The sequence below is a fragment of the Schistocerca gregaria genome, chromosome 3 (genome assembly GCF_023897955.1).
Source record: "Schistocerca gregaria isolate iqSchGreg1 chromosome 3, iqSchGreg1.2, whole genome shotgun sequence".
NCBI lineage: Eukaryota > Metazoa > Arthropoda > Insecta > Orthoptera > Acrididae > Schistocerca > Schistocerca gregaria.
In genome coordinates this window covers 664,085,069-664,106,089 of record NC_064922.1, presented here as the reverse complement: position 1 = coordinate 664,106,089, position 21,021 = coordinate 664,085,069, and the positions used below count along the sequence as shown (strand labels likewise).

The 21,021-nt window shown below is 42.2% G+C and overlaps 1 protein-coding gene across 3 annotated transcripts in view; it reads right to left on the bottom strand.

The window, feature by feature from the left end:
* The window catches only part of LOC126355070 (putative fatty acyl-CoA reductase CG5065), a 281,962-nt gene that overhangs the window by 74,391 nt on the left and 186,550 nt on the right, over window positions 1–21,021 (bottom strand). For all 3 annotated transcript variants that reach the window (XM_050005239.1, XM_050005241.1, XM_050005240.1), the window contains exon 6: window positions 10,869–10,978. In XM_050005239.1, coding sequence (XP_049861196.1) covers window positions 10,869–10,978 — 110 coding nt within the window. The remainder of the gene's footprint in view (window positions 1–10,868; window positions 10,979–21,021) is intronic.

Below are 21,021 nucleotides of genomic sequence, written 5' to 3'. Positions count from 1 at the left end.
ATAACTTCAGGTGTGCCCCAGGAAAGTGTGTTTCAGGACTCTTCCTGTTCATGTTGTATACTGATGACCTGGCAGACAATACTGATAATAACTTCAGACTTTCTGCAGCTGGTGCAATCATCTACGATAACATACTGTCTGGAAAAAGTTACACAAATGTTCACCTAGGTCTTTATAAGATATGAAATCAGTGCAAAACTAAGCCCCTGCTTTGAATGTACAGAAATATAAAATAGTGTATTTCACAATATGCATAAAGTACTATGACTACAATATCAATGAGTTACAACTAGAGCCAGTTAACATACACAAATACCTAGATATAACAATTTGTATGGATATGAAGTGGAATGATCACTTGCATTCAACAGCAGGTAAATCAGATTGAAAACTTTAGCTAATTTTTAGGATACTGGGAAAATGTAGTCAGTCTACAAAGATAACTTTTTACAAAACTGCTGCGAGTCCCCTCTTACAATATTACTCAAGTGTGTGGGACCCATACCAAATAGGAGTAACAGAATAAACTGAACATATTCAAAGAAGGGCAGTATGAATGGTCACAGGTATGCCTGACTCACAGGAGAGCATCATGGAAATGCAGAAAGACCTGAATTGGTAGGTTCTTGAAAATAGGTGTCACTTATCCTAGAAAAGCCTACTCACAAAGATTCAAGAACCAGTGGCAAGTAAAGAATCTAGAAATTTACTTCAGTCCCTCACAATTTGCACCCAGAGGGACCATGAAGAAAAGATTAGACGAATTACAGCATGCACTGAAGCATTTAAATCATTCATTCTCCCTGTGTTAAGTTTGCAGCACAAGCATGAAGAAACTGTAATATGATGTACAGTGCTAACTAAGTACCATGCACTTCAGAGTGGTTGCCAGTATATGTAGACACATATGTAGATAGATGCCAACTATTCTGCAACAGTGTACTTACAAAGTTTCAGTGATACCTAAAACTCTAGAAAGCTTTGCTATACATATGCTTACTTTCAAATGCAGGACATCTGCCTAAATTTTCTCTACCAAAGCAGGTAAATCAAACATTATTACAAACATAGCAGGTTTCTTGAGCTTGCCAATTTCTCATTTCATCATTTTTTTCACTTGAAGTGATTTTGAATTTCACAGATCCCAGAGATTTTACAGTGTGCTATTACACACAAATATGGGACAACTCACAGGAGAACTGTATGTATTAAAGCTACAAACAAACATATGTTTTTTTTTTAAATTATTCAGTAATGTAAGATGCACATAATTTATAGTAACTCATTACTCTCACAAAGGTTTCTACCTGAAACCATCAGTCACAAGTGAAAGGGATTATAGTATGATACACAGTACATATGTATACCAAAGACAGTAAGTTGTCACACTTGTAAATACAACAACAGTGTACACACACACACACACACACACACACACACACACACACACACACACACACACACATGCACAAAACCACAGCTCACACACACACGACTGCAGTCTCAGGCAACTGAAACCACACTGCAAGCAGCAGCACCGCCAGTGCCTGATGGGAGTGGGTACTGGTCGAGAGTAAGGAGGAGGCTCGGGCAGGGAGAGGGAGCGATAATATGGTGGGTGTGGCGAGCAGTGTAGTGTTGCAGGTTAGTCGGAGGGCAGGGAAGACGTTTGGGGGGGGGGGGGGGGGGGGGGGAGGGAGTTAGGGAGTTGTAGGGTCAAAGGAGAGAAATAAAAAGACTGGGTGTGATGGTGGAAAGATGGCTGTGTAGTGCTGAAATGGGAACAGGGAAGGGGCTGGATGCGTTAGGACAGTGACTAACGAAGGTTGAGGCCAGGACAGTTACGGGAATGTAGCATGTATTGCAAGGCAAGTTCCCACCAGCACAATTCAGAAAAGCTGGTGTTGTTGGGAAGGATACATATGGCAGAGGCTGTGAAGCATGGATATCATATTTGGCAGTGAGTTCAGCAACAGGGTGGTCCACTTGCCTGAGATTGCCCCATGTGTGTGAGTTGCATAGAGAGAGAGAGAGAGAGAGAGAGAGAGAGAGAGAGAGAGAGAGAGAGAGAGAGAGTGTCATCTATTGATGGTGAAGGTCTTAATGGTCGAAAGCTTTAATTGTGAGAGTCTTTTTGTTGCGCTTTTCTGTGGCTCAAAACAAGTAAATGAGATTAAAATTAAATGTAGAGAAGCATATTACATTTACAAACAACATAAAACTTCTATTTCATGCTAATGCTCATCGATTCTACTAAAAAATCAAAACAATCTTCCTGTAGCATTGATTTAATTTGCACCTGAATCCATTCTGAACAGGTTTTAAGCTTCCAGGTAGCTTCTTGTACAGAAGAACGCTCTTGTGCCTTAGATTGTTGTGACTTTTATGTATCTGTTCTGCTACTCCTTCACCACACCACTCATGTTGTAGTTTCTTCATGTTAATTTTCTCTGTATCATGGCAGGAGACAGCTCTTTTAATGGCATTACTTGTATGGTATTGTTCAGTGGGAACTGGGTAGTCACCTAACTTTTAGCTCTTTAACTGCTGTTTTGCTTGTTTGACTGTTGATCAATCTAAAAGTAATGTTCCACTTCAGAGACGTTGTACAGATTATATATTCAATCAAATCACTGATTTTGGAATATAGAAGGGTGAAACTTTCTGAAAAGTTCTTTCTTCCTTTTTCATTATAATAAAGGCTTTTGGTATACATAAGAGGTGGAACCCAAAATTTCAGGACTGGTGCTGCCATCTGGAAAGTGGGAGTAGTAGATCTTTGCACCACTAGGTGGCGAGAGCTGCATATCTGATGACTCAGTGTGCGGAGTGGCACCAGCTGGGAGGAGATGTTGCATGTTCACAGTGATTTCTGTAATACTCTGTGTTTGGTGCATGGCGATATTACGATGTATCCGTGAACTGAACAGCACATGTGTATCAAATTCTCTGCAAATCTTGGGAAAAGTGCTACAGAGAATATTGCAATGATTCAACAGGTGTTTGGGAGACAGAGCATGAGCCATACACGTGTATTTGAGTGGCAAGCTCAGTTCGGGGCCTGCCATACAGACGTTGAAGATGGTGCTCATACTGGAAGGCCTCTTAGCCGCACAACACCAGACATTGTTGCCAAAACAACAATCAGTACATACGGATTGACGTCGAACCCTTCAAGACCTTGTGAACGAAGTGGGTATTGGTTATGGGGCATGCCAACAAATGTTGACTCATGAATTGGGCATGCATTGTGTTGCTGCAAAATTTGTGCCAAGGATCTTGACTGCCAATTAGAAGGCACAGTGTGTTGAAGTATGCACAGACCTTCATCAGACCTCATCTGATGATCCAACCTTCTTGTCATGGGTTATCACTGTGACGAGAGCTGGATTTACGGTTATGACCCAGACACAAATCAACAATCATCCCAGTGGAAGAGCTTGGGCTTTCCAAGACCCAAAAAAGTGAAACAGGTGAAGAGAAAAGTGAAGAACATGATCATCGTGTTCTTTGATACAAAGGGAATTGTGCACAAAGAATTCATCCCACCCAACCAAACAGTGAATTCCACACACTACTGTGTAGCTTTACGACAGCTCCATGAAAACGTGCAGTGATGGGCTGAATTTTGGCGTCAAGGGAACTGGCTGCTGCATCACGGCAATGTGCCCTGTCACACATCCTTACTCACCAGGACCTTTTTCGCAAAAAACAACATGGCGGTTGTACTCCACCCACTGTACTCACCAGATTTGGCAACTTGCAACTTCGCGCTATTCCCAAAACTGAAACTCAAGTTGAAAGGTCATTGGTTCAACACTCTAGAGAGGACTCAAGATACATTGCTGGTGGTGATAAACACCCTCAAAGAACAGGACTTCCAGGAAACGTTTGAACAGTGGCCGAAACGCTGGGACCGTTGTGTATGTGCGGATAGGAAATACTTCGAGGATGATGGTGGCCATTAGTTCAGAGGTAAGGTTTTCAACAGATGGCAGCACCAGTCCCAAAAATTTTGGATAGCACATCGTATGTCCTGTTGCTATTGGCAGTTTTGTCTTCAGTAGCTGTTTGATGTGGAGGAGATGTCTTAGTTTGTTGGTTGTTAATATTAATCTGTGGTCCACATGATCCGCTGGAGCTGCTTTGTTTGGACAAGACTAATTCAGATGGGGTGCAATACATATTCCTGTAACCCAGATGTGGTTAAATTAAGAGACCTGCACTCTGCAAAACACAATGTTCCACAATTATGTATAATAGTGGTTTACAATAACAGAGAAATGGTAATACTGACCAGCCACAAACTTGCTTAAACCAAACCCATAGTCATTCAAAACTAGGCAAGATCCCTGTGGTGAGATAACAATCAAGAACAAAAGTATGCTAAACACCATGCCATTTTTTGTACCACCCACCCCTATCATAATTCACAATTGATATAAAAAGATTTTTGTTTAATGGGCTCTTGGGTTTAAAGCAAAAGACAAAACAAAAGTTGAAACTAGCAATAAATTGTCATGTGAAAGCATTTAAATCTATTCTCATATTGACATCTTGGGTTGTTGGGTGCTCTGCCAGATATCAGCGTTGTTCTTGCATGATATTTCATAATGTAACTCATTCAGTTGCAAGCATTCCATCTGCAGTCTGCACCCGTTCACTGTGACCTGCTGGACCCCTGCTGTTCTGTTTTTCATCCGCTGTGGTTCTGAGCGTTCCCTCTGCGGTCCACGCCCATCAGACCCGCTCCTGGGTGTTCCATCTCTGGCCTGGTGAGTTTGGTGTTCTGTCTGGGTTTCCAGGCGTTCTTCCTGTGGTCCTCTCCTGCTCACTGCGGTCTTCTGGAGTGTCTGCTGCAGTCTGGGTTTTCCCTCTTCAGTCTGCCCCAGCGGACCCGAACCTGGACGTTACATCTTTGGTCCGGAGAGCCTGGTGCTCTGTCTGGGGATTGTTTTCTTTATCCATGCCTTCAGTTCTTCTATTCGTGGAGTCCTGCAGCTGTCCCTGTTGCTCCTTTAACAATTCCAGAGCAGGATGCCAGGCACTGCTTAGCTGGTACCCCATGTCGCGGTTCATTAGACTGTCAGTTACTTTTATCTCTATTGATTCCCTTATAACACTGTCCCAAAACCTGTGCGTGTGTGCTAGAATATTGGTTTGATCATAATTCAAGGCATTATCTAGTTCTAGACAGTGTTCAGCAATGGCTGATTTCATCACCTGCCTTAATTGGGTGTGCCTATGATGTTCCTTGCACCTGATATCTACTGTTCTTGTCATCTAGCCAATGTAGGACATGCTACCTTGACAAGGTATATTGTAAATGCATGGTTTCCATAACCCCAGGTCGACTTTAACATTTGCCACCAGCTCCCTCATCGTGCTGGATAGACAGAAAACAGACTTGTTGTTGTGGTTACAGAGGATCCTCCTAATTCTGGCAGAAACAGAACCAGCATAGAGCAGGTACACCACCTCCTTTGCTTCATCTTGCTCTATTTCTGGATCCTGTGGTGTAGTGACTGGTTTGAGTGCCATCTCAGTTTGTTTGGAGGTATATCCATTTTTTGGAGAATAGTGTTTTAAGATGCTCTATTTCCATTGGTAGACTCTCTTGACCTGACAGGATACGAGCTCTATGGACCAACATCTTAAGAACCCCATTCTTCTGCACTATGCGCAGGGTGGTCACAGCTACTGGCCTGCAGATATAAATCAGTGTGTGTGGGTTTTCGATGCACACTGTGGCCAATCGATCCATCTGCTTTCCTTTTACCTAGTAAATTCAGAAACAGCAGCTGGGCATTCTTCTCCAGTTCCATGGTGAACTTGATATTTGGGTGGCAGGAGTGAAATTGTTCAAGGAACTCATTGAGCCTGTACTTCCCACGAGACCAGATCATGAAGGTGTCATCCACATACCTGAAAAAGCATGTGGGTTTATATCTAGCTGTCTCTAATTCCCTCTCCTAAAATTCTCCATAAACATGTTGGCAACCACAGGAGACAGTGGGCTGCCCATAGCTACGTAGGTGCCCCAATACTATTGACAATTTGACGTAGGGGCATGCCCTCCTTGTGTATTTTAGGCAAACCATAGTCTAGGTGGTACTGGTGCTTTTGCCTGGTCTGCTGATCTTATCGGACATCGCTGTCTCCTTCAGAAGTGCCCTGGTCTTCTTGTCCACCTTGTCAGTGGGGTCACACTCCAAAGGTATATGTGCAGGGTCCCTCAGAAGTTGGTGTATTTTCTCATCATAGTCCACACGCAGCAGAATGACTGGAGAATTCCCTTTGTCTGCTGGCAGTACTACAGTACTGTTGTCTTCCTGGAGCTTCTTGAGTCCATGCCTATCCTCAGTTGTGATGTTCTATTTTGGTGGCCTGGCACTGGTGATATCCCTGCAAGTCTCTCGGCAGACTTCCCTGGCCACGTTAGGTGGAAGTGTGGTTGGAACTTGCTCTATTGCACCGATGAAACCTGAAATGGGCGCATTTCTAGGTGTCACTGCAAAGTTGAGACCCTTGCTGAATACCTTTAAGGTTGTGTCATAAACTGCATGCCACTTAGGTTTGTCTCAGTGTGAGTCTTCTCCATCCTCCATCAGTGCAATGGAGCAAGTTGCAATCACACTTCCACCCAATGTGGCAGAGGAAGTCTGCCGAGAGACTAGCAGGGGTATCAGCAATGCCAGGCTGCCAAAATCAAACATCAAAACTGAGGAGAGGTGTGCATTCAAGAAGCTATGGGATGCCAACAGTATTGTAGTACTGTTGGCAGACAAAGGGAATTATACATCATTCTGCAGTGGATGGATTATGATGAGAAAATATGCCAACTTCTGAGGGACCCTGATATAGAAGAACTTTGGAGTGTAATCCCACTGATAAGGTGGACAAGAAGACCACGGCTCTTCTGGAGGAGACAGGGATGTCCAATAAGATCACCAGACAACTCCATCAAAAGCACCAGTACCACCTAGACTATATGGTTTGCCTAAAATACACAAGGAGGGTGTGTCCTTACACCCAATTGTCAGTAATATTGGGGCACCTATGTATGCAACAGCCAAGTACTTGAAAGATCTGTTGCCTCCATATATGGAGAAATGTGTTCACCATATCTGAAACTCAGGAGACTTCCGGCAATGCCTCGAGTAACTATGCATCACAGATTTGAACATCATGGATATTTTTGATGTGGTATCACTGTTCACTAGGGTCCCACTGAAAGCCTCACTAGAATTGATAGTGGAAAAATTTGATGGTGCTCTGTTGGACCTGTTCAGGCATACACTGACATCCACATATTTCTTGTGTGGGAACCAATATTATGAGCAAACTGAAGGTGTTGCTATGGGCAGCCCACTGTCTCCTGTGGTTCCCAACATGTTTATGGAGAGGTCTGAGGAGTGGGCATTAGAGACAGCCAGATATAAACCCACGTTCTTCTTCAGGTATGTGGACGACACCTTCATGATCTGTTCTCATGTGAACTACAGGCTCAATGAGTTCCTTGAACAATTTCACTCCTGCCACCCAAATATCAAGTTCACCATGGAACTCGAGAAGACTGCCCAGCTGCTGTTTCTGGAATTACTAGTTAAAAGGAAAGCAGATTCATCAATTGGCCACAGTGTGTATTGAAAACCCACACACAAGGATTTATATCTGCAGGCCAGCAGCTGTCACCACCTTGCGCAGAAGAACTGGGTTCTTAAGACAATGGTCCATACAGCTCGTAACCTGTCAGGTCAAGAGAGTCTGCCAATGGAAATAGAGCATCTTAAAACACTATTCTCCAAAAATGGATATACTACCAAACAAACTGAGATGGCACTTCAACCAGTCACTACACCACAGGTTCCTGGAACAGAGGAAGATAAAGCAAAGGAGATGGTGTACCTACTCTATGCTGGTTCTGTTTCTGCCAGAATCAGTAGGATCCTCTCTGTAAACTCAACATCAAGTGTGTTTTCTGTCCATCCAGCAAGATCGGGTTGTCAAGGTGGCATGTCCTACATGCGCCAGATGATGAGAACAGTGGATATGAAGTGCAAGGAACATCAAATGCACACCCAATTAAGACAGGTGATGAAATCAGTCATTGCAGAACACTATCTAGAACTATATCATGCTATGAATTATGATGAAACCAAGATTCTAGCACACAAACACAGATTTTGGGACAGTTATATGGAAATTGTTAGACGTAAAGTAACTGACAGCCTAATGAACCACAACACGGGGTACCAGCCAAGAAGAGCCTAGTCTCCTGCTCTAGAACTGTTAAAGGAGCAACAGGGACAGCTGCAGCACTCCATGAATAGAAGAAATGAAGGCATAGATATAGAAAACGATCCCCAGACAGAGTGTCAGTCTCTCTGGACTGGAGATGTAACATCCAGGAGTGGATCCACCTGGTGCAGACCGTACCATAGAGGGAACACCCAGAACCACAGTAGACCGAAAACGGAATGGCGACTCTCTAGAAGACCACTGTGAGCAGGAGAGGACCATAGGGAGAACGCCTGGCAACCCAGACAGAACTCCAAACACACCAGGCCAAAGAGGGAACACCCAGGAGCGGGTCTGCTGGGCGCAGACTGCAGAGGGAACACCCAGAACTGCAGCGGATGGGAAATGGAATGCCAGCGCTCCAGTAGGTCGCAGTGAACAAGTGTGGACCATAGAGGGAATGCCAGCAGGTCACAGTGAGTGGGCGCAGACTGCAGAGGGAACACCTGCAACTGCCGGTGGAGGGGCAAGGCCACAGACATAAATACTGGACTAGGTTCACTCAAGGAGCAGTCTCAGGTTGCAACTGTTGTTGTTGTTGTTGTGGTCTTCAGTCCTGAGACTGGTTTGATGCTGTTCTTCATGCTACTGTATCCTGTGCAAGCTTTTTCATCTCCCAGTACCTACTGCAGCCCACATCCTTCAGAATCTGCTTAGTGTATTCATCTCTTGGTCTCCCTCTACGATTTTTACCCTCCACGCTGCCCTCCAATGCTACATTTGTGATCCCTTGATGCCTGAGAACATGTCCTACCAACCGGTCCCTTCTTCTTGTCAAGTTGTGCCACAAACTCCTCTTCTCCCTAATTCTATTCAATACCTCCTCATTAGTTACATGATCTACCCATCTAATCTTCAGCATTCTTCTGTAGCACCACATTTCGAAAGCTTCTATTCTCTTGTTGTCTAAACTATTTATCGACCATGTTTCACTTCCATACATGGCTACACTCCATACAAATACTTTCAGAAATGACTTCCTGACACTTAAATCTATACCCTATGTTAACAAATTTCTCTTCTTCAGAAAAGCTTTCCTTGCCATTGCCAGTCTACATTTTATATCCTCTCTACTTCAACCATCATCAGTTATTTTGCTCCCCAAATAGCAAAACTCCTTTACTACTTTAAGTGTCTCATTTCCTAATCTAATTCCCTCAGCATCACCCAATTTAATTCAACTACATTCCATTATCCTCTTTTTGCTTTTGTTGATGTTCATCTTGTATCCTCGTTTCAAGACACGGTACATTCCATTCAACTGCTCTTCCAAGTCCTTTGCTGTCTCTGACAGAATTACAATGCCATCAGTGAACCTCAAAGTTTTTATTTCTTCTCCATGGATTTTAATGCCTACTCTGAATTTTTCTTTTGTTTCCTTTACTGCTTGCTCAATATACAGATTGAATAACATTGGGTAGGGGCTACAATCCTGTCTCACTCCCTTCCCAACCACTGCTTCCCTCATGTATTTTACCCTTGCCACTTTTAGAAGTTGAAAGAGAGTATTCCAGTCAACATTGTCAAAAGCTTTCTCTAAGTCTACAAATGCTAGAAATGTAGGTTTGCCTTTCCTTAATCTTTCTTCTAAGATAAGTCTTAAGGTCAGTATTGCCTCACGTGTTCCAACATTTCTACGGAATCCAAACTGATCTTCCCCAAGGTTAGCTTCTACTAGGTTTCCATTCGTCTGTAAAGAATTCGTGTTAGTATTTTGCAGCTGTGGCTTATTAAACTGATTGTTCAGTAATTTTCAAATCTGTCAACACCTGCTTTCTTTGGGATTGGAATTATTATATTCTTCTTGAAGTCTGATGGTTTTTCGCCTGTCCCATACATCTTGCTCACCAGATGGTAGAGTTTTGTCAGGACTGGCTCTCCCAAGGCTGTCAGTAGTTCTAATGGAATGTTGTCTACTCCCGGGACCTTGTTTCAATTCAGCTACATTACTGGAAAGTTGTGCAAGAATGACACTGATATCCGACAGAGCACACAACAACCCAAGAAGTCAAGAGATTGCCGGGAAAGTCTGAAGAGCTGTTCTCATATTCTTTGAAAGTCAGGGTTTGGCGTTATAGTGGTAAACTGTGATCCTGGAGACCTTAAGGATTCAGGTTTGAATGTGGGTAACACAACATAATTTTTCATGCTGCCTTTACTCTAACCTTCACCTCTCAATGATGTGAAGATATGCAGGAATGGCACATGGTTTGGATTCTGTGTTGAACTATAGGTACCCTTTCCCTGGTATGGTTGCTGATCAAGGTTAAGGATGCACAAGTTGCCAAAAGGGCACCCATTGGCCGAACATGTAAACATGCAACCAAACATCCATCTTGAGGGGATCCCACCCAATCATGCCATAAGAATTTATTTCCCATTTCTTGACAGCTTTTTTATTTATGTAACTTAGCACAGTACTTCTTAAATTTGATTTAATACTATTTTATTACAGTAAGGTGTAATGCTTGAAACTGTAGTTAACTATATTACAGTTAAAATTTATTCTGCACATTTATATTGTACAGAATGGCAAGATGGGTAAATAAACCATTGTATTTATATACCTATGGATGGGCGGCAAATAACAGCTGGCAAGTTTTTTGATTCTTCATATACAAGACTTTCTGCTAGTCTTTTGGAGTATGTATAACAGTTTGGATGTGGACCCAGAAGCCTGAAACCAATCATTTATGTTTTATATTAGTTAATGATGATGTAAATAAAATAGAAAGAAACTTCCACATGGGAAAAATATATTAAAAACAAAGATTCCAAGACATACCAAGCGGGAAAGCGCCGGTAGATAGGCACAATGAATAAAACACACACACAGAATTTCGAGCTTTCGCAACCGGCAGCTGCTTCGTCAGGAAAGAGGGAAGGAAAAGGAAAGATGAAAGGATGTGGGTTTTAAGGGAGAGGGTAAGGAGTCATTCCAATCCCGGGAGCAGAAAGACTTACCTTAGGGGGAAAGGATAGGTATATACTCGCGCGCGCACACACACACACACACACACACACACACATATCCATCCATACATACACAGACACAAGCAGAAATACCTTACAACCTTACATAAATAGTGATAAGGCTTACAAACTTAATAATATATAGAGAGATACAAGACAAGTGAGATGCAACTGCTCAGATAATAACTCAGATAACTGCAATAATAATAGTCACACAAACAAATTATAAGGCTTACAATCTAATTCATATAAAAAAATTTGTGGCAATAAATGAGATACTAGTGCTACCTAATAAGTTCATATACTCTCCTGGAAATTGAAATAAGAACACCGTGAATTCATTGTCCCAGGAAGGGGAAACTTTATTGAGCAGAGCATGCACAATGTCGGCACTAGTACAGTGTATATCCACCTTTCGCAGCAATGCAGGCTGCTATTCTCCCATGGAGACGATCGTAGAGATGCTGGATGTAGTCCTGTGGAACGGCTTGCCATGCCATTTCCACCTGGCGCCTCAGTTGGACCAGCGTTCGTACTGGACGTGCAGACCGCATGAGACGACGCTTCATCCAGTCCCAAACATGCTCAATGGGGGACAGATCCGGAGATCTTGCTGGCCAGGGTAGTTGACTTACACCTTCTAGAGCACGTTGGGTGGCACGGAATACATGCGGACGTGCATTGTCCTGTTGGAACAGCAAGTTCCGTTGCCGGTCTAGGAATGGTAGAACGATGGGTTCGATGATGGTTTGGATGTACCGTGCACTATTCAGTGTCCCCTCGACGATCACCAGAGGTGTACGGCCAGTGTAGGAGATCACTCCCCACACCATGATGCCGGGTGTTGGCCCTGTGTGCCTCGGTCGTATGCAGTCCTGATTGTGGCGCTCACCTGCATGGCGCCAAACACGCATACGACCATCATTGGCACCAAGGCAAAAGCAACTCTCATCGCTGATGACGACATGTCTCCATTCATCCCTCCATTCACGCCTGTCGCGACACCACTGGAGGCGGGCTGCACGATGTTGGGGCGTGAGCGGAAGACGTCCTAATGGTGTGCGGGACCGTAGCCCAGCTTCATGGAGATGGTTGCGAATGGTCCTCGCCGATACCCCAGGAGCAACAGTGTCCCTAATTTGCTGGGAAGTGGCAGTGCAGTCCCCTACGGCACTGCGTAGGATCCTACGGTCTTGGCGTGCATCCATGCGTCGCTGCGGTCCTGTCCCAGGTCGACGGGCACGTGCACCTTCCGCCGACCACTGGCGACAACATCGATGTACTGTGGAGACCTCACGCCCCACGTGTTGAGCAATTCGGCGGTACGTCCACCCGGCCTCCCGCATGCCCACTATACACCCTTGCTCAAAGTCCGTCAACTGCACATACAGTTCACGTCCACACTGTCGCGGCATGCTACCAGTGTTAAAGACTGCGATGGAGCTCCGTATGCCACGGCAAACTGGCTGACACTGACGGCGGCGGTGCACAAATGCTGCGCAGCTAGCGCCATTCGACGGCCAACACCGCGGTTCCTGGTGTGTCCGCTGTGCCGTGGGTATGATCATTGCTTGTACAGCCCTCTCGCAATGTCCGGAGCAAGTATGGTGGGTCTGACACACCGGTGTCAATGTGTTCTTTTTTCCATTTCCAGGAGTGTAGTAATGCTTAAAATCACACACAGTTTATCAAGTATTTCACACTATCATCAATTCCTTTAAAGATATGAGTTACCCAAAAGATACAGCTGTTTTCAGTATTTAGTCAGATCTCTAATGAAGCATTTCCTGCTTTGACAAGAACCGGGAGTTTATTGTGCACATTTATGATCCAGTAATGTACTCCTTTCTGAACCACACTGAGGTTTTTTTATATCTTTCAGAAGATCATGTTTATTTCTTGTACCACTATCATGAAATACACTGTTTGTTTCGTAAATTGTACTAAGTTTATCAATAAAGCATGTAAGTGAAAAAATTTACTGGTAAGTACAGTGAGGATCCTCAGCTGCTTGAATGAATTTATGCTATATAATCAAGGATGGACTCTGTTTATAATTCTCATGATAGTGTTCTGAGATATAAAGACTATATTTGTTCATGATTGGTTTCCCCATAATGTGGTGGCATATATTATAAGTGAATGAAAATCTCCAATGTATGGAGCTTTCATTATTTCCAAATCACAAACAGATGTAATCAAGCAAATGGCAGATGCTACCAAATTCAGTCTTTTACATAGATTGAGGATATGAAGTTATCAGTTCAGCCTGTTTTTAATATGTAATTCCAGGAATTTTGAAGATTCACTATCATTATTTCTGTCACTACATTTTATTTCAACCGCTTCCTGCTTTTTGTTTTCTGTGTGAGACTGAATGAACAGAGTCTTGATAATATTGAGGGACAGACAATTTGATGTAAGAAGCAAAGCTTCTTTTACTAGAGAATAACAGCATTACTTAGACTGCCGTCGGATAATTTGTCAATCGTCTGCCCCCAGTAGCTGAGTGGTCAGTGCGACAGAATGTCAATCCTAAGGGCCTGGGTTTGATTCCCAGCGGGTCGGAGATTTTCTCCGCTCAGAGTGTTGTGATATGCATACACCATCATTACCCTACCATGCAAACATTGGGATTACACTTGTCTGGTGTGGGATGTTCCTGGGGGGTCCACTGGGGGCCAAACTGCACAATAACCCTGGGTTCAGTGTGGGGCGGCAGAGGGGTGAGTGGACTGCTGTAGCCTGTTGTGGCGTTGTGTACCATTGTTGGCTATGGTGGGGATGTTACACCTCAATATTTGACTGAAATGACTGTGTTGAGCAGTATACTACTAATCATGTATTTGAATAATGCAGGATTGTTTCTCCTACTCATTTGTATTAACTTATATTATTTCTACATTTAGAGGTAGCTGCCATTCATCACTCCAAGTAGAAATGTTGTCTAAGTCTTCTAGCATCCTCCAACAGCCACTCAATGATGACACCTTTCTGTATACTACAGCTTCATCAGCGAACAGACACAGTTTGCTGCTCACCCAGTCATCAGATCATTTATATAAATAGAGAATCACAGTGGGCCTATCAAACTTTCATGTGGCACTCCTGGTGATACCCTTATCTATGACGAACACCCACTGTCTAGAACAATGTACTCAGTCCCATTACTTAAGGAGTCTTTCTACCATTTACATATCTGGGAACCTATTCCATAACAGTCTACAGTGGGGTGCAATGCCAAATGCTTTCTGGAAATCTTGGAGTATGGAATCTGGCTGTTGCCCTTCAGCAATGGTTTGCAGAACACGGCCAACTATTCTTTTATTTTTCAGCCATAGTTCCTCTACATGCTCCTGACTTGAGCTAAATATTTCATGTTCTTTGTTGCCATCTCTTTATATATTTTGCTGAACATATAAAATATTTTTGCTTTTTTATTTGTCCTTTGTACTTTGGTAGTCTTTGTTGCTAAAACTAACTCACGGTCACTGAGATCAGTTTCAATATGCATGCCCTCAAAGAGGTCAGGTCTGTTTGTTGTCTTAGATCCAATATATTTCCAACATGAAGATGCTTCTGAAATATCTGTTCTAGGTAGTTCTCCCAGACGGTATTTAGCAATGTTTCCAGGGTTTCTTGTCTTTCCCACAATAACAAATCTTTATTTATTCCAGTTGACTGAAATGGATGATTAAAGTCTCCTCCAATGATTACAGTATGACTGGGGACTTACGTATTAGCAAACTGAGGTTTCCTCTGAAGTTTTCAGTTTCATCAGGGAGTGAGTCTGGTGTTCGATAGAAGGATTCAGTTATAAGTTTATGCTCATCCCCTATAATGAGTCTTGTCCAAAGAATTTTGCATGCGGCTTCAATTTGTATCTCTGTGGATTTGAGTTTCCTGTTTACTCTAACAAATACACCACTCCATTTCCCATTAGCCTACCATTTTGATACGTGCTCAACTGCTCTTCAAAAATATCACTGCTGTTAATGATGGTTCTTAACCAGCTTTCTGTACCTAGTATTATGTGAGCTTCACTGCTTTAAGGAGCTCACCAAGTTCTGGAACTTTGTTGTGAATGCTTCTGCAGTTAACCATTGGGATTTTGATATTCTCTCCTGTAGAGGTCATTTCTTTGGATCTTACACAGATATTCCCAGGTTAATGACGAGTTGCCTTAAAAAAAAAAAAAAAAAAAAAAAAAAAAAAAAAAAAAAACCATCATCTTCACCCCAAACAGTCACGCACTTGTGTAGCAGCCTCTGATGTGCAGTGTACCCTTGGCCCATTTAGGGGAACCCTACAGTTCTCAAACATACAGCACAAGTCTATGAATTCAGCCTAGCTTGTCACAGAACCTTTGCAGTCTTTGTTTCACACCTTCCATTTAATTCAGAACCAGGGGGCTATGATCTTTTCTGGGAACAATGCTACAGTTTGTGAGCTTTGTTGAAATTTCATGAGCAATGCTGGTATTCTCAACATTCTCTGCCAGTCCCTGAAATGATTGAAATATGAGCTAGGGACCCAGATGACTGGCACTGTTTGTCCCAAAATGCGCTGCAATCTGCAGCTGATTTCATCCCATTCCATCACTAACTCCCAAAATAGCCTTTTTAACATGCTGAATGAGGCCCTTAGGCACATACTGAGTGCACACTGTGTTTATTCAAATCCCTTTCTTTAAGAGGTACTATTATTCACTGCACGTCTGAAGTGCTGATGATTAATACCCTTCTGTATTTTCCTCCCTTCGACATGGGACAAAGCACATTTCACAGTAGGTGAAGTATGTCACAGATTCAGTTTCTATGTAAGGCAACAGCTGGAACTTGTTGGTTAAACAGATGGGCAAAACAACTTGAGTTCCCCTTGGTCCCTGTCTCCCCTGTACAGAGTGCCTAGCCCTTCCACTGACATACTGCTCACAGTCAAGGTGATGAATGCTGATATATCCTATATTTCCTGTACAGGAGTCAGTATCCACAGGAGTGGATATTATTGAGGTATTGTTGGTATCTGTAACTTTCCCAATATATCCATTTGCAACAGCTTCCAATTGCTTGACAGTAATCAGTGTGATTTCCAGCTGCTTATGAAAATGTCCACCTACATCCATTCTCTGCAAACCTCTGTGAAGTGCATACGAGAGGGTACTTCCTTTTGTACCATTTATTAGTGTTTTTCTCCTAATACTTTCATATGTGGAGCATGGGAAGAATGATTGTTCGAATGCCTTTATGTATGCTGCAATTAATCTAATCTTGTCTTCATGAACCCTGTTGTTGTTGTGGTCTTCAGTCCTGAGACTGGTTTGATGCTGCTCTCCATGCTACTGTATCCTGTGCAAGCTTTTTCATCTCCCAGTACCTACTGCAAACTACATCCTTCTGAATCTGCTTGGTGTATTCATCTCTTGGTCTCCCTCTACGGTTTTTACCGTCCATGCTGCCCTCCAATATTAAATTGGTGATCCCTTGATGCCTCAGAATATGTCCTACCAACTGATCCCTTCTTCTGGTCAAATTGTGCCACAAACTTCTCTTCTCCCCAATCCTATTCAATACTTTCTCATTAGTTATGTGATCTACCCATCTAATCTTCAGCATTCTTCTGTAGCACCACATTTCAAAAGCTTCTATTCTCTTCTTGTCCACACTATTTATCGTCCATGTTTCATTTCCATACATGGCTACACTCCATACAAATACTTTCAGAAATGACTTCCTGACACTTAAATCTATACCCGATATTAACAAATTTCTCTTCTTCAGAAACGCTTTCCTTGCCATTGCCAGTCTACATTTTATATCCTCTCTACTTCGACCATCATCAGTTATTTTGCTCCCCAAATAGTAAAACTCCTTTACTACTTTAAGTGTCTCATTTCCTAATCTAATTCCCTCAGCATCACCCAATTTAATTCAACTACATTCCATTATCCTCTTTTTGCTTTTGTTGATGTTCATCTTGTATCCTCGTTTCAAAACACTGTCCATTCCATTCAACTGCTCTTCCAAGTCCTTTGCTGTCTCTGACAGAATTACAATGTCATCAGCGAACCTCAAAGTTTTTATTTCTTCTCCATGGATTTTAATGCCTACTCCGAATTTTTCTTTTGTTTCCATTACTGCTTGCTCAATATACAGATTGAATAACATCGGAGAGATGCTACAACCCTGTCTCACTCCCTTCCCAACCACTGCTTCCCTCATGTCCCTCGACTGCCATCTGGTTTCTGTACAAATTGTAAATAGCCTTTCGCTCCCTGTATTTTACCCCTGCCACCTTTAAAATTTGAAAGAGAGTATTCCAGTCAACATTGTCAAAAGCTTTCTCTAAGTCTACAAATGCTAGAAGCATAAGTTTGCCTTTCCTTAATCTTTCTTCTAAGATAAGTGGTAAGGTCAGTATTGCCTCACGTGTTCCAGTATTTCTACGGAATCAAAACTGAACTTTCCCGAGGTTGGCTTCTACTAGTTTTTCCATTCGTCTGTAAAGAATTCACGTTAGTATTTTGCAGCTGTGGCTTATTAAACTGATTGTTCAGTAATTTTCACATCTGTCAACACCTGCTTTCTTTAGGATTGGAATTATTATATTCTTCTTGAAGTCAGAGGGTATTTCGCCTGTTTCATACATCTTGCTCACCAAATGGTAAAGTTTTGTCAGGACTGGCTCTCCATGGCCGTCAGTAGTTCCAATGGTATGTTGTCTACTCCGGGGGCCTTGTTTCGACTCAGATCTTTCAGTGCTCTGTCAAACTCTTCATGCAGTATCGTATCTCCCATTTCATCTACATCCTCTTCCATTTCCATAATATTGTCCTCAAGTACATCGCCCTTGTATAGACCCTCTATATACTTCTTCCACCTTTCTATTTTCTCTTCTTTGCTTAGAACTGGGTTTCCATCTGAGCTCTTCATATTCATACAAGTGGTACTCTTTTCTCCAAAGGTCTCTTTAATTTTCCTGTAGGCAGTATCTATCTTACCCCTAGTGAAATAAGCCTCTACATCCTTACATTTGTCCTCTAGCCATCCCTGCTTAGCCATTTTACACTTCCTGTTGATCTCATTTTTGAGACGTTTGTATTCCTTTCTGCCTGCTTCATTTACTGCATTTTTATATTTTCTCCTTTCATCAATTAAATTCAATATTTCTTCTGTTACCTAAGGATTTCTACTAGTCCTTGTCTTTTTACCTACTTGATCCTCTGCTGCCTTCACTACTTCATCCCTCAAAGCTACCCATTCTTCTTCTACTGTATTTCTTTCCCCCATTCCTGTCAATTGTTCCCTTATGCTCTCCCTGAAACTCTGTACAACTTCTGGTTCTTTTAGTTTATCCAGGTTCCATCTCCTTAAATTCCCACCTTTTTGCAGTTTCTTCAGTTTTAATCTACAGCTCATAACCAATAGATTCTGGTCAGAGTCCACATCTGCCCCTGGAAATGTCTTACAATTTAAAACCTGCTTCCTAAACCTCTGTCTTACCATTATATAATCTATCTGATACCTTTTAGTATCTCTAGGGTTCTTCCATGTATACAACCTTCTTTCATGATTCCTAAACCAAGTGTTAGCTATGATTAAGTTGTGCTCTGTGCACAATTCTACCAGGCGGCTTCCTCTTTCATTTCTTAGCCCCAATCCATATTCACCTACTCCGTTTCCTTCTCTCCCTTTTCCTACACTCTAATTCCAGTCACCCATGACTATTAAATTTTTGTCTTCCTTCACTATCTGAATAATTTCTTTTATTTCATCATACATTTCTCCAATTTCTTCATCATCTGCAGAGCTAGTTGGCATACACACTTGTACTACTGTTGTAGGTGTGGGCTTCGTATCTATCTTGGCCACAATGATGCGTTCACTATGCTGTTTGTAGTAGCTTACCTGCATTCCTATTTTCCTATTCATTATTAAACCTACTCCTGCATTACCCCTATTTGATTTTGTGTTTATAACACTGTAGTCACCTGAGCAGAAGTCTTGTTCCTTCTGCTACCGAACTTCACTAATTCCCACTATATCTAACTTTAACCTATCCATTTCCCTTTTTAAATTTTCTAACCTACCTGCCCGATTAAGGGATCTGACATTCCACGCTCCAATCCGTAGAACACCAGTTTTCTTTCTTCTGATAACAACATCCTCTTGAGTAGTCCCCACCCGGAGATCCAAATGGGGGACTATTTTACTTCCGGAATATTTTACCCAAGAGGATGCTATCATCATTTAATCATACAGTAAAGCTGCATGCCCTCGGGAATAATTACGGCCGTAGTTTCACCTTGCTTTCAGCCATTCGCAGTACCATCACAGCAAGGCCGTTTTGGTTAGTGTTACAAGGCCAGATCAGTCAATCATCCAGACTGTTGCCCTTGCAACTACAGAAAAGGCTGCTGCCCCTCTTCAGGAACCACACATTTGTCTGGCCTCCCAACAGATACCCCTCCGTTATGGTTGTACCTACGGTACGGCTATCTATATCGCTGAGGCACGCAAGCCTCCCCACCAATGGCAAGGTCCATGGTTTATGGAGGGTGTCATGATCCCTATGGAAGCAATATATAAGTGCTGTAGTATATTTCTGGAGTCATTATTTAAAGTCAGTTCTTGAAACCTTGCAAGTAAGCTGTCTCAGGATATTCTGCATCTGTCTTGAAGTGTCTGACAATTTCGTTTCTTCAGCATCTCTGTGGCTCAAACAAACCTGTCAACATTTGTGCTGTACTTTTCTGTACATATTCAGTGTCCCCTGTTAGTCCTATTTAGTGCAAGTCCCACACTCTTGAGCATTATTGTATGATGGGAGACACATTGAGTTGTAAGCTATCACCTTTGTAGACTGAGTGCATCTTCCTAAAACCCTACCATTAAAATAAAGTTTGCCACCTACTTTTGCTATGAGTAAGCTAATGTGATTGTTCCATTTCACATCTTTCTAAATTGTTACACCCAGCTATTTGTATGAATTGACTGATTCCAGTTGTGATTCATTGATATTATAGTCATAGGATAATACTTTTTTTTTCATTTACATTCTGAATATTTAAAGCAAGTTGTCAATCTTTGCATTGCTTTGAATTATTATCAAGACCTCACTGAATATTTGTGCAGCTTGTTTTCAGCATTGCCCAATTATAAATAACTAGCTCATCTACAAAAAGTCTGAAGTTATTATTAATATCATTCACAATGGCATCAATATACAACAGGGACAGCAGGGGTGGCAATACAATTCCCTGGGAGGCATACAAAATGATTTCTGCATCTGTCAATAACCCCCTATCCAAGATAACACCGCGTGTCCTCAACCAAAAAGTACTGTATCCAGCCACATATTTTGCTTGAGACCCCACACAATCATACTATTTTTATGTGTGGTATTGAGTTGAATGCCTTTTAGAAGTTGAGAAATACGGCAACTGTCTGCCTTGATCCATGTCTTTCAGTATATCATATGAGAAAAGCGCAAACTGGTTTTCAAATGACTGATGTTCTCAGAATCCATGTTGGTTGGTCCTTCTATTCAAGATACCTCATTATGTTTAAGCTCAGAATATGTTCTAAGATTCTACAACAAATGAATGTCGAGGGTATTGGACAATAGTTTTGTGGTTTACTTCTGCTACACTTCTTTTAGATGCGTGGACCTGGGCTCTTTTCCAACCACTCATCATTGTTTTTTATTAGAGACATCTATGGTAGATTATAGTTAAAAAAGGGCTAA